Source organism: Geospiza fortis, unplaced genomic scaffold (assembly GCF_000277835.1).
Source record: "Geospiza fortis unplaced genomic scaffold, GeoFor_1.0 scaffold488, whole genome shotgun sequence".
Taxonomy (NCBI): Eukaryota; Metazoa; Chordata; class Aves; order Passeriformes; family Thraupidae; genus Geospiza; species Geospiza fortis.
In genome coordinates, this window is record NW_005054365.1 from 3,048,885 (window position 1) to 3,062,983 (window position 14,099).

The 14,099-nt window shown below is 50.1% G+C and overlaps 1 protein-coding gene across 1 annotated transcript in view; it reads left to right on the forward strand.

The window, feature by feature from the left end:
- Positions 1 to 14,099, forward strand: part of CTIF (cap binding complex dependent translation initiation factor) — a 146,915-nt gene that overhangs the window by 114,334 nt on the left and 18,482 nt on the right. The window contains exon 12 of the mRNA XM_031059640.1: positions 11,221 to 11,376. Within this exon, the coding sequence (XP_030915500.1) occupies positions 11,221 to 11,376 (156 nt within the window). The remainder of the gene's footprint in view (positions 1 to 11,220; positions 11,377 to 14,099) is intronic.

Consider the following 14,099-nt stretch of genomic DNA (forward strand, 5'->3'; position numbering starts at 1 on the left):
CTGCTGAAACAGGAGCACCATGGAGAAACAGGTGCCAGGGACATCACCTCCTGTGCCAGGGCCAGGGCAGGTGGAAGTGCCAGCAGCAGCCCAAAGATGGGATTTGGTTAGAAGCATGTTGGAGAGGGAAGCACCTCTTTTTCTCCCTGGAGGAGGGGGAACATGAGGTAACGTGCTGTGCCCATCCCTGGCTTTACTTGGACACAGGCCCGTGGCATACAGAGGATGCTCTTGTGCTCACCAGCAGGAAAGCTCTTGTTTTAAGATTTTCTAGCTGAGTCACAAGTTTCTGTACCAGATTCAGTTTCCAGCCAAGTGAGCCAGACTGCTGTGGTGGCACCCAGAGTGATGGGACCTGCAGCTTGAGCACCCTCAGCATCCTCCAGGCATGCTTAGGCTCAGGGTTTTTTCATGGCTGGGTATTTTGGTAGTGTAGCTATCTGCCAGAATCTGGACTTGGAGAATGAACACTTTCAGTGAAGTCCACATCCTCTTTTTGCCTCCCCTGTGGTGTGCATTTTGCACAGCCTCATCTTTTCCTGCTGCACACACTTAAACAAGAAAATGCAAAATGATGGTGGGAAGTGGCTTTGGTGGTTCATGGGAGCACAGGAGCTACAGGACACTTGAGGGGTGAGGAATGAGGCTTGAGAATTATTTCAGGTCCCTGTCCTACAGCTTACCAGGCCTGATACTGATGCAAAGCAGAGCATCCAAGTCTTGGGGACAGTAGTGAACAATGCTTGGCTGGAGGATATTGCCCTGCCATGACACATCCTCTGGTCTCATCAGCAGTGCTGCCAACCATGGGGTGTCCTCCATGCTCCTCCCCTCACTGAGCATCCCAAAACAGTGCTTCCTTTTCCCCTCCCAGTGATAAATTCCTCCACTTTCCTTGCTTCCTTTTTTGAAAATTACTGTTGCTCTAAATACTAATTTTTTATCAAGCGGAGGATAAAACAAGCATCTCTGGCAGTGCTGGGAATCCAAACTCAGTGATAAAACCAGGCCGCACCAGGGTTTGGAGCAGCCTGGTGGGAGATGTCCCTGCCCATGACAGGGAGGTTGGAAAAAGATGGTCTTTAGTGCCTCTTCCAAACCAAACCATTCTGTGATAACATTTCCAGTTCAGGAGCAGCAGGAACTGAAAGTGAGGACAGCAAGAGCAAAGTGTCCACTAGCTAAGGAGACAGTTTCAGGCTGGAGAAACAAAACTTTCAATTTCTGTTTTGTTTTGAGTAAGGTGTGTTTCCTTGCATCTCTAATATTCCAGCCCATGCCATCCAGTAGTCTTACACAGTGATGCTCAAAGTCTGCTAACATGTAGCAAAATACATCATGGTAATCATGGACATCCCTTCAGAGATCAAAAGGATGGAGGAATTGAGGGTGTTTGCAGGTTGATGTTGTTTTCAGCAATCTGTAATCTTTCTGTAATTTTAGCTTTCCCAGCATGGATAGGCAGCCTCAGAGGCATTGCAGGGTGCTCCATACCTGTATGCTGCAGGGGATGAGCAAAAAATATTAATGTATCTTTCACAGCCACTAAAATAAAAATAAAAACCAGCCAAATACAACATTTCTTACAGCAAAAGCTCCCTGGCTACATAGAATTTGTAAATATTAGCCTCTGAGAAAGATTTTCTGAGCTCCTTTGTGTAAATAACATTTTTTTAGCAGATTGGCACTTCACCTCCAGGTCTCGATTTTCAAGTGGTCGCTCGTGCCCCCATTCCAGGGCTGGATTTCCAGCAGGAGGATCCAGCAGTGGTACAGGATGCCCATGGGGTGCCTGGCAGTGGGGGAGACGTGGTGAAAAGCAGACGGAGGAGATAAGAAGGGTGACAGCCCCTTTGCTCTCCAGCGTGTTTGCTCAGCAATGCTGAGTGCTGGGCCAGAGCCACCACCTCCCTGCAGACTAAACAGTTGCAGTGTTTTCTCTCCCATGACCGAAAGAATTTAGTAAAGGGTCCCGGTATGAAACTTTACACGAACTCTGGGTGCCACGAATATCTCTGGTTGGGAGTCTGTTAACTCCTCCAGTTCCTTGATCATCCACACGGTTCAGTCCCAGGGCAGATGAAAGGGAGACCCATCCCACCGTGGATCTGGCCAGCTGCCTGCAGGACCCCCCGTGCTCTCCCACCCACCGAGTTCTTGTGCATCCATGTTTCTTTGCTTTCTTTTAAAGGGGATTTCGTTGCTTTCTTTTAAAGGAGAGAGCCAGGAACTCTGGCCATGATAGAGCTCTGGAGTCCTCCAGTTCAGGAAAGACATGGACCTGTGAGTGGGTCCAGGGGAGGATTCTCCCAGGGCTGGAGCCCCTCTGCTCTGGAGCCAGCCTGGCACAGCTGGGGCTGCTCAGCTGCACAAGAGAAGGCTCCAGGGACACCTCAGAGCCCCTGCCAGGGCCTCCAGGGGCTCCAGGAGAGCTGCACAGCCACTGGGGACAAGGCATGCAGGGACAGCAGCCAGGCAATGGCTTCCCAGGGCCAGAGGGCAGGGACAGATTTTGGGATCTTGGCAATTAGGAATTGCTGGCTGGGAGGGTGGGCAGGCCCTGGCCCAGGGTGCCCAGAGCAGCTGTGGCTGCCCCTGGATCCCTGGGAGTGCCCAAGGCCAGGCTGGACAGGGCTTGGAGCAACCTGGGACAGTGAAAGGTGGCAGGTGGGTTGGAACTAGATAACCTTTAAAAGTCCTTTCCAGCCCTGATTCTATAATATCTCATGTTCCTTTGGACCTGTGTGGAGCCATCTGTGTGCACCAATGCCCATCCAAAGGTTGTGTGCACTTCCCTCTGCCACCCACCTCAGGGACATCCACTTCAGGGAGAGGTTTTGGGCAGAGGAGAAGCCCCTAAGGCTTTATTCATCCTTTGGTCCTGGCTTGCAGACAAGCAGAGGCCAAGCCTCAGTGTCCCAGTCCCACCTCATGGTGAACACCACCAAGAGGGCACTTCCTAGGAGGGCCTTAGCATCCCACAGGAGAATATCGTGCTGCTAGCTACCAGGCACCCAGGAAAATCCCTCCATGGACTGAACTGATGTGAGCCAGGAGTGCCTGTGCAGTAAAGCTCCTGATGTCAAACAGGATTAGCTGCCTGCCTTTCCCTGCCCAGTTTCATTCATTCACAGGCAAGCTGGCCTTTCAATGGACACAGCTTCTTTTCCAGTGCAAGTGGAACTCCTCCAGCCCTGGTGCCTGGACAAAGGAGCACCTTCCTCCACAGTCAGTTTTCCTCATCTCATATCCCTCTTTCCAAATTTGGCCTGTCCTCATAGATCCCTCATCACCTCTACCTTATAAAGAGGACACATTGCGTGTGCAGTATTTAAAATAAGAAGAATGCATCCTGCTGGCAAAATCCAGCTGGTCCCTGCTGCTTCCTCCTGGGCTGCAGGGCTGGGCATCTCCAGACATGGCATTTGCAAGCTGGATCCATCTATCAGACAAAATTGGTGTGCCATTCATCACCTCAGCCTGGTCTTGGGAGTGGGATGAGCATTTTCTCTGGAGCAGAAAAGGTCTCTGAGCAGATTTGGGGATGGTGCTGGGCCTCAGACCCTGCCATATTGTGGAGAAGGGTTTGCAAACTGCCCTTCAAACAATCCCCACCCATGCGAAGTGGCCCAAAAATAGGATTTTGTGAGATGTCTTGAAACCATTATGCTTTACACTGAACTTGTGCTATGGGAAATGCAGCTTGTGGGATGGGAGATTCATACTAATACATTTTTCCATGAAGTGGGGGTATCAGCACTGCTGTGGATGCTGGGATGAGCAGGGATTTGCTGTGCTTGATCCTCTCCCTGCCGCCTCCTTGTAGCGAGGAGGGGATCGCTGGCCCAGGGATGGGATGCTCCAGAGGACATAGATTCTTTGTCTCCTTTTCAGGGGGAGGACTTTCAGTGGAGGACTCCAAAATTCCCAAGGTACCCAAGGTTTCCTGTGCACACTCATAAAGACAAAAGGCACGTTGCTGTCTCAAGATTCCCACAGTACAGGGACATGCAGGAGTAAAATGAATGTAACAAGGAACTCCTGCAGTGCTGCAGAAGAGCAAGGCTGCCGAGGGGGAGCTGCTTCCTCTGGGCACTACACGGGGTCAGACAGGTGTCCCTGCTGCTCTGATGGCAACCCAGCAAGGGAATTAATTTGTTTCTTTGTGGTCCCTTGTCTCCCTTCCAGTCCTTCTCTGTGGGACTGAGAGATTGGCTTGTGATTCTCAGGCAGGTGATTATTTCCCTTTGTCTGTGTGTCCTGCAGATGGCAGGTCTGTCCCTTGCTCGCTGCATGGTGTGGCCGAGCATGGTAATGATGTTTTGCTGTGTCTGAGTTCATGGGATAACAGGTCTTTAAGGTGATGATAAACTGCTGTTACCCAGCTGAGCTGACACCCTGACACGTGTTTGGGAGCCCAGAAAGGTGTGAGATAGGAAGGAGAGCAATAAAAATTAATTGATGAGGAAGACAACTCTGTCACCTGGGTGGTGCTGGAGGAGGCACTGGCAAACATCCAGGACAAAATGGTGATTGTGGTTGGTTGTGTGCAGACCAGGCTACTGAATTCACCCTCCTGGTCCCCGCAGAGCTTCCACCCAGACAGTGCTCTGAGATCTCTAGCAACTGTGAGGTTAACAGCAAAACTTCTGTTTGCACATCCATCATTATGCTCCCACCAGGGTGATTTCAGCCTCAGCTAAATCAATAATTAACTGCTTGTACCTCTGCAGCCCCTCAAGGACCTCAGAGGCATCACTGGCTGAAGCCACAAGACACCCACATTGGGTGGGTAGTTGCTGCTGATCCCAGTTTCGGAGACAGATGAAGAGGTCAGGGTGAGACCAGGGGGCAGGAGGTTCAAGTGACCACTCATCTGGTCATCTCCAGGTGTTTCTAGGCATGAGAAGTATCCACAGCCACTCTTGGCTCTGGTCATCAGCTGCCTCAGTTACCCACATCGGGGAATGTAAAATTATGTTTCTTGTCCTGGGAGTTTGCCTAGTCCCTGCTTTAGAAAAACCAGTTTTCTGACCTTATTTTTCCCTTCGTGCCCAAATCCTTCTGAGAGGAGTAAGCACTGTGTGTCACCTGGTGGCTGCAGAATCTTTGTTGAATTGTTCTTGCCAAACTGGAATATTTCTATATCCCTGGAATTGTTCAAGGCAGATTGGATGTGGCTTGGAGCAACCTGGTCTGGTGGAAGGTGTTCCTGTCCATGACAAGGGGTTGCGAAGAGATGAGTGTTAGGGCCCCTTCCAACCCAAACATCCTGTGATTCTGTGAATTGGCCAGTAACATCTAATGCAAGCTACAAATCACCCAGTGGTCAGATGATGTGGGGTGGGTGTCTGTGGGGTGGTGGTCACTGTCCTAGTGGCCTGGACCTTCACCATGTGCTGCATTTCAGAGCCCTCTGAGATTAAAACCATTCACAGAGCTGTGGCCGTCATGAAGCCAGGTCCATGCTGAAGGTCCCTGGTAGGATTTCCTGCTTTTCCCAAAATGGCCAAAACACCCTGCGAAGATATTCTCAGATATCTGCATGTTCAAATGGTGCAGATCCATCCTGGAGGAAGCGATGTGATGAAAGCTTGTGGGAGTGAAATGCCTCATGGCTGGGTGAAGCCAGGACCTCTGCAAGGCTGGGCACAAGGTGTCATCTGTAATTTAAAAGCTTTATCTGCTTTAAATGTCAATAGCTCCTTTGTTGGAGTCATAATAATTGCCATGATTCGCATGTCTCAGTCACACACCCCAGAGCACTTCTCAGAGGAAGATGAGCAAATCCTTCCCGTTTGTTGCCGGATTGGAAATCAGGGTACAGAGGTGATTGGAGCCCACACAGGGCTGGAAATAAACCTCAGACTCCTGTGCTGCTGTTCTCCAGGTTCTACATGGAAGCTGTAGGCTCAAAGCAGGTTGTCTGTCATCACCTTGCTCTGCTCTGTCTTGTCTCCATGCTGGCAGTAGCATGGGGCAGGGATGGTGTGAGGGGATCTCAGTGAGGTTCTGTCCTTGGGTGCAGGCAGAGAGGCCAGGAGTGGGTGGCTGGAGGAAGAGCAGAGCCCATGGAAGAGCTGATGGTCCCATTTCATGTCCCACCACCTCCAGCAGAGGAGTTTTTGTAGTGATGTTCATGAAGTGAGACTTTCCCAATGAAGCTATGGGTGGTACAGAGGAGCTCAGTGAGACCCCACAAATCCACAGGCAGAGATGTTTAATCGCTGCCTGGTGCTGTCACAGGGTTCTCCAGCGCTTCCTGAGCTCCTTCCAAATACCAGTGCTCCAAACTACCCATTTCACTGGTTTATACTCCTCAGGAAGCAAAGCTGCACACCAGAACCTCCTCCAAACCAGGACCTAAATTCACATAGTATTTAAATTCTAAGCAGGGAATAATGCAGTTGATGTTAATTGTGCAAAATGTGATTTATGGAGCCCTTTCTGGGAAGGTCTGGGAAGGGAGCTTGCAGAGACTGTGCTTCTCCAGGACAGCAATAAGGGACAGAGGCTGTCCAGCTTCTATCCTCCAGTTCCCTCCTCCAACCTATTGGATTTGTCTTAGCCCTTTCCAAAGAGCCATTTAGGGCTCCAGCGTTTCACAGAACATTGCCAGTAAGATCAACTATTTAGCACAGCCTATCTCAGCTTTTTATATAGCTCTTAGCACGAATATCTAAGCATCCTATATTTCTTTTTGTGCAGTATTTCTGACTCAGTATTTCCTGCCTCCTTGACAATGACTGAGTAAACAGCAGAGCTGCCAGAGGAAGAGCCCTGTGTTTACAGAGCAACAAGCCCAAATGTGCCTTTATTTTTTAGCCCATCAGAAGGTGGCAATGCTTAAATTAACCCTCATTTTTATCCCTCACTAAACTTTTACCCTCAAACTTGCTGCTACCACAATCAGCCATGGGTTGGTGGGCCCAGATCTGGGCAAAAGTTATTTAGAACGTGTCTTAAAAAAAGTGTGGCGAACTCCCAAGGGAAGAATTTTCGGCTGCAGCTGTCTGAGCTGGAGTGGCGGCTTAGATCCGATGGCAAAATGCTGCTTCTCATCCCACCCGACTCTGCTGCCCACCAAAAATGTTAGAGCATGGATTTGCCTTCTCTCCCACAGCTTGGCCATTCCTCTTGGCCCTTCTGGCTCGGTTCTAGTTTTGGAAAGGTCTCATGTCCACTGTCATAGCCCAGTGTTGCATGAACTGCATCTACCCTGGGATGAGGAATGGGCTTTCACTTGGCTGCCAGAATGAACACCCCCAGGAAAAAGGCATTTTGAGTTTCCACTGCTGGTAGGAGCCTCAGCCAGGCTTACAGAGGATTCAGCAGGGGATGTCAGAGCTTCTGCTGAGCACTGGGCCATCATCAGGGTGAACACAGGCCACCCCCTGACCTACCCATGGTGAGGCCCAGCATGGTGAACGTGCTCAGCCTTCAGATTTATGCCCCAACCTTGTCCTGTATCAGAGCTCTTTAGAGGTCCCCTTGGCATCCCCCCGCTTCCCACATGGTTTCCCAATGAATTCTTCTCCCAAACCAGGCAGAGAAGAAAGGCCAACCCTACCTGGTATAAATACATTTTATTTTAAACCATAGGCACTGAAGGAAGGTCATCCAGTAGACACACCCAGATTATCTACAGGCCAGAGCACCCCCAAATTAGTAATACAATTCATGTTTAAAAATACTGATGAAAGCCAAACTGATGAAAGATAATTTGCTTACTGCCCTGACATCACCACCTAAGCATGGGGCAAGCCAATCCACAGGTTATTTTTATATAACTCTGTGAGGCATTTCCAGAGCAAATAAAGTTCAATGGGCAGGGCAGTGACCCGGCTGTCTGGTTCCAGAGCTTTTCAGCCCCCTCAAGGCTCGTCACCAGTGTGTGGAGGTCTGTGGGTCAGGGCACAGCTCCATAGGATGTGCCCCAGGCACACAGGATGCGGGGTTTGTTTCTGACGGCCAGTTCCTCACCTCTCCCACGTGCTGGTTCTGGCTCATCCATTCAGGTTGCACAGCCTTTGGAGCTGCTCTCAGTGTTGTCAGAGAGTCACTGGGCCTGCTGTGGGCATGGCTGACCCACAGATGGTGAGTCACACGTGTAACTCCATTAAATGAACAGCCCAGCTGAGCCTTGGTGGCAGCAGCGGTCTCCTCAATCTCCCCAGGGCAGATGGGACCCCTCTGCACTCAGTGCACACCATGGTACAGGTCAAACCTGCAGTCAGAAGGCCATATTTAAGGACAGAGCTTCCCAGACCACCTTCCTGGTGCATGCTGGGACGCTGGAGTAGCACCACCCTGAGGCATGTGGATTTCTCAGAATGCTTCAGGACACCCCTGGCACTGCAAGTCCAGCTGCTGTGGAAGCTCCTGCCAAGCCCTACTCTGGCCTGTAGGCAAGTGTAGTCCAGAAAATTCCTCCCACTGGCAACATGTTCTCTCTGCTTTGTCAGAGGAATCAGTGTCACTGCCTTCCTTTTGCAGAATATGTGCAGATCACCTCCTTTTGCGAAGTTTGGCCCAACCTGAGTCTGAAAATATAGCAAAATTATTCCCACTGCAGCATCACGTTCTGTGTGGAAATGTCTGCAGTGCCTTCTGCATCCATCCCACATTCCATCCCCCTCTCCCATCCTTCACAGGGGTCCCTCAAAGTCTGCACAAGCTTTTCTGTGACTGGAGGAGGAGGGGCCACAGACTCCTTTCTCTCACAAGGATCTGTTCATCTACAAAAATGGGGAAGTGTTCACTGATGTCTCTGCATCACCCACTGGATGCCACAGGATGAAAAAAGGAGGGTGATGTGTGATGGAATCCTTCCCTGCCCAGCTCCTATCCCAGGCCTGAGTTTGGTTTGGTTTGCTGATTGGTTTATGGAATTTCCAGGCACGTGGGGGGTTTGATGGTTTGGGTTTTGTACAGAAAATTGTTTACAGAAAATACCTTTTTTTAAAAGACAGTGTTAAAGAGTTATTTTTCTTTCTTGCACGGGCACAGAGCAGGGCATGCTTGAAGCAGGAGTGAGAAGGAGCAGAGTTTCCTGCAGTGTTTTTTATTCTTTCCCAGTAATCTGGGACTGCAGAGCCCGTGCAGTTATCCCAAGCTGCTAGGAATTTCACTGCATGCCCCAGGGATCCCAGAAAACAGCACAGCTCCCCAGGTACGTGAGTGTGGAGCTTCCAGGCCCTGGTAGCACAGGAGGTGCTGTAGGGCATCCAGGCTGGGAGAGGGAGGATGGGTTGGGGGCAGGAGCTGGCTGGGATGCTGCATGAGATGCTGGAGAGAGTGCCAGGAGAGGGAGAGGAATCCAGGAAAAGCTCCAGGGTTCAAAGGAAACCTTCTGTGTACTATATGGGTGGATAGGGCAGATGAGGGGCATGGGATACTCTTGCCTGGGTTTTTAATTTATCATTAATCAGGATATCATGTCTCTTTGACTTTTTTTTTTTTCTTTTTGCCATAAATTTCAATTGAAAACTCCAGAACAAGTAATTGGGTAACCTTGGGGTGATAACCAGAACTGGCAAATAAGTCCTCTGTCACTGCCCAGGGACAGGCTGGTTAATGAAAGGATGAACTCTGCAAACTCTCTCAGAGTCTGGGGAGACCCAACAGGATTTGGCTGCAGGTTGACTCCGAAGTCGCAGACACAGTTGGGCAACTGACTTATGGAAATGGGTGTAGAGAGGAATTAGTCATCACTGCTTGGTTAATAAGTGCCTCAGCTATTTTACAAGTCTTTTTTCCTGCATATGCAAATACATATTTTATTTTTCCTTTTGTAATGAAACATATAAATAGCTCCTGCCTTGGATCTTCTGTGCATACAGTTGTGTCATGAAAATGATCGTCGTGCTTTTGCCTGGCTTTCTTTAGCAGCTGCTTCACTTAGCTTTGTTCTAAAAGGAAGATCTCCTGTGTGTTGTCCAGGGCAAGAGAGCAAACTTTGGTGTGGTGGCTTTTATATCTCCCCAGCTTTGCAGAGAGCAGCTGCAGGTCAGAGTATTTGCAGCAGCGAAGCCCTTTGTCTCAGGCAGTAGGAATAAACTGAGATGAGAAAGATAGAAGGTAATTTATTTAGCTGCTGGATTTCAAAGGTTGTGCACCCTGCACTGGAAACACACAGTGTGGAGGACGAACTTGTCCTCTTCTTCAGTATTCTCCTGCTTAGTATCTACTAAATTTTAGTATCTACTAAATTTTAGTCGTGTAAATTTTTTAGACCTTTAGAAAGGTCACTATGGGGACAGGCAAGAATAGTTGTGTGGGATGTCCTGCAAGAACCTCTGCAGCATCTCTGAGAGCCCAGGGAAACTTTCTTGACTCTGAGCATGATGCACTCCTTTGTGCCATCCTCTGGAAGGGTTTTTATATGGTTTTCTATGTTGCCTTGTGCTCTTTTCCATGTGTTTCATCACATACATCCCTTTTCATACCCAGCCTTTGGACAAACCCCTTCTTTCTCCCACCTGGAGGCCTGATGGAGAGGCAGCTATCTCCCTGTGTGCTTCCTCCTGATGCTGACCCATAAATCACGTCACTGGGATAATCCTTAGTCATAGCAACCATCAGCTCAGGTGCAGGGTGACCTTTTAATGCCAATCCCAGGCTGCCCTGATCTCCTGGTCGGGCAGGGAGCCAGTCTCTGCCATTATTTTGTGAGACGCCAGAGAGCAGCCAGACCATTAGGATGCTCCTGGCCAGACACTGGGTCTGCTGAAGATACTGGAATGAATGGGCTGGGCAGGTCAACCTGGACCACCAAGCCCAGGATGTCCACCATCATTTCCCCTGCATTTTGTTTAACCTCTCTGTTGCTGCTTTTTTTCAGTCCTGGTGGTGCTGGCTTCTCCCTCCTCACCAAAAAATCAAGCCATCCAAACCCAACACATCTAGAAAAGTGACCCTGTGTCTGTCAGGGGGACAGTAGGGCTCAGAGGGCAGACACCATCTCTGGTGCAAGCTGTGGCAGTTATTGCAGGAGTTGGTGATATTTCTGCAGTACCTGCTTTCTGGTGGCTTTGCTCTGTTGAAATTGCAGCCGCTCCGCTCGTGTTGAGTAATCTCCCCACTGTTACTAAAGAGTCAGTCAGTCTGTCTGTCCTCCCCCCACCCCGAGTTTCAATTTCCTCCTAATTCCCTCTCTAGACAGCCATTGTGGTGGCGTGGTGTTGCTCATGCAGCCTCTTGTCTCTGTGCCTCTTGCAGAAGGATTTCTCCATGCGGGAGGAGCTGCAGCAGCGGGACGTGGAGCGCTGGCTGGGGTTCATCACCTTCCTCTGCGAGGTCTTTGGCACCATGAGGAGCAGCACCGGAGAGCCCTTCCGAGTCCTCGTCTGCCCCATCTACACCTGCCTCAGGGAGGTAAATGCCTTCCCACTTGTCCTTCCCCGCCAGTGGGACAAGCCGTTGGCTGCTGTGCGAAGATGCCCATGGTCCGTGGAAAGGCTGTGGCTGCTCCATCCCTGGAAATGCCCAAGGCTGGGCTGGGAGGGTTTGGACCAACCTGGGATAGTGGAAGGGGTCCCTATCCATGGCAGAGGGTGAGAACTAGACAGAGGTTCTCTAAGGCCCTTCCAACCCAAACCTTTCTGGGATTCCATCTTTGCTTTATAATTCCTGGAGGTTTGCTCTTCGCACTTCAAAAGTAGTTATATCTGCAGGCACGCTTGGCTCTTCCTGCATATTGTCTTTCTGCTTGTTAAAGCACAATAATTAAAGCACACACTCCCTTTGTCCAGTGGCTAGAAAGGACCAAAGTCAGAATGGCAAACCAAGCGCTGTAGTTTGCAAATCCCAGTGTTGTGAAAATCCCCACCTTAAACAGCTTCTTAAAGCAGGTGAAGCCACCCAAATAGATGAGACGGACCAAGGGGAGGAAGGAGGGAGAGAAAGGAAGTCCCTAATGTCCTTAGACCCAACCCAGTGCAGCAGAAACCCAGCCCTGTCACCTGGGTGGGGGATTTTTCAGAACCTGATTTCCTGGTGAGCTCATTGTCCAGCTCCCCATGGCTCAGAGTGGTAGCAGAAACCTCTGTGAGTACATACAGAAAAGACAACTCAAGTGTTAATGTTCCATAGAGAAGGAGAGGGCTTCCCTCCATCCTGTTTTAAAGATGGCTTTGTCTCCTGCTGCTGCATGTAGAAGATTTTCTCAGAAAAACCCGCCTTGTTGCCCAGGGTTGGAGCTGTGAATCTCAAATTGTCAGTGGTGCTTCTGTCAGGCCATAAATAACTCACTGTAAAATAAGTTCTCCGCTAGACCTCAGGCAAGGGAAGGATAAAGAAAGTGCTGGTGATGACTTTTTTTACATGCATGGGAAGTTTTCCTCTGAGTGCAAACGCGCCATAAACATTTTGTCTGGGTGGTAGTACTGTGGGCAGAGCTCACAGATGGTGACTGGAGCAGTGAGGAGCGCGGGCCTCATGATAAGGCAGACATATCCAGAGGAGGAGATGGGAGAGGGACGCTAAGAATAGCCGAACTTCCCCAAAATCTCTGCCCACGGAGTTATGTGTCACCTTCTGGGGAAGATCTGACGTCTAGCAGAGCCCCCGTGCCCATCCGCTTCCCATCGTAATCGTGACACAGCACAGCCCTGATTCTGCCAGAGCTTTTCCCTGCCCACTCCTGTCTGCCCTCGCCGTGCTGTCGCTGTCCCTCCTGTCACCCTTCTGCTCTGTGGGGACATGGTGGTGAGCTGGAGGTGTGCGGAAGGACATGAATTTCATATATCAAGGATATTTTTTGCTACAGGGCAGCTCCATAAAAAGATTCACTAATTATATCAAGATGTCATGCGTAAATTTGCTCTTAAAAATACATCTCTGTTCCTTAGCAGGACAGGTCTGTCCCTGTGGTGTTGTTTGTCACAGATGACTTTACTAGATGATCTTTAATAGCGAGATGATCTTTAGGTCCCTTCCAACCCAAGCTACTCTGTGATTTCTAAGAGGTCTCTTAGCTTAGCTGGCATGGGTGAGCCTGACTCCTCTGGCTCCCCTGCCCCAAAATCCTTGCCCTGTGACTGCTCTCTCGGCAGTGCTTTGACCTTGATTCACTCCTCTTCCATGGCTCTGGAATGGGTTTTCATTCTGCTGCCTTTTTTTGTCATTGCCAGCTAGTCCTGCTGCACAGGGCCAGCCCGGGGGAAAGGGTCACTGATTTATCAGCAGTGCCAGGCTCTGGTTGGCAGATGGTTGCCAGGGCCAAAGGTGGGCTGCAGACAAGCCAAGGAGGTGGGGGTGTGCTTTTCCAGCTGCACCCCAGAGAGGACAGGGACATCTGCACAGGCTGGCCCTGCTGGGTGCTCTGTCAGAGTGTGGAAAGTCCCTAACTGTGCAGAGTGCTCATGGGCTGGTGGCCCAGCAGAGGAGGAGATGTCACCATGATCTTTAAAGTTTGGGACTCCACATGCCTCAGGACAGGTTCACAAGGTGTAGTAGCACTCACCATGGGTTTTTTCGCCTTCTGCTGATCAGAACATACATCCCCACGAAGAGTCTCAGCCCCTCACCCCTAATTCCTTTCATATCGATTATTCCCCAGCAAGCTCCCTCTGTGCTGCCCACAGTCCTGCACAGCTCCTTCTGCCTCTATCCACCCATCCTGAGACCATAAATCATTAGCAGAGGCAAGATAACATCTCTCCCTCTGCCTGTCCTTTCAGGTCTCTTGCTCTTTAGTTTCTCTTTTTTTTTCTCCTTTTTCCCTTTTCCTTTATAGCTCTGGCAGACTCAGCCAAAGGTCAGCGAGGCAGTGAGCAAGAGGAAGGGGAAAATTGCCTGATGACTGAGGCAGGAATGTCTCTTCCCTTCACCCTGCAAAGCTTCCTCTCTCCTCCAGCTCCTTTCCCCCCAAATAAGACCTTATTCACACCATCATTAGCTGACTGGGAGGGGTGAGGGTGGCCATGAGGGCATCAGTGCTGGGTGGGGAGGAGCTGGGGACATGGCTGGGGAGCTGAGTGACAATGCCATCGCTATTTATCGATCACTGTGGATGGGTTGGTTTTGTGGGCTGGGGAAAAAAAAATACAAGTTCATTTCAGGTGAGGCTGGAGTGATAAGTGCTGGGGTTTGCTGGC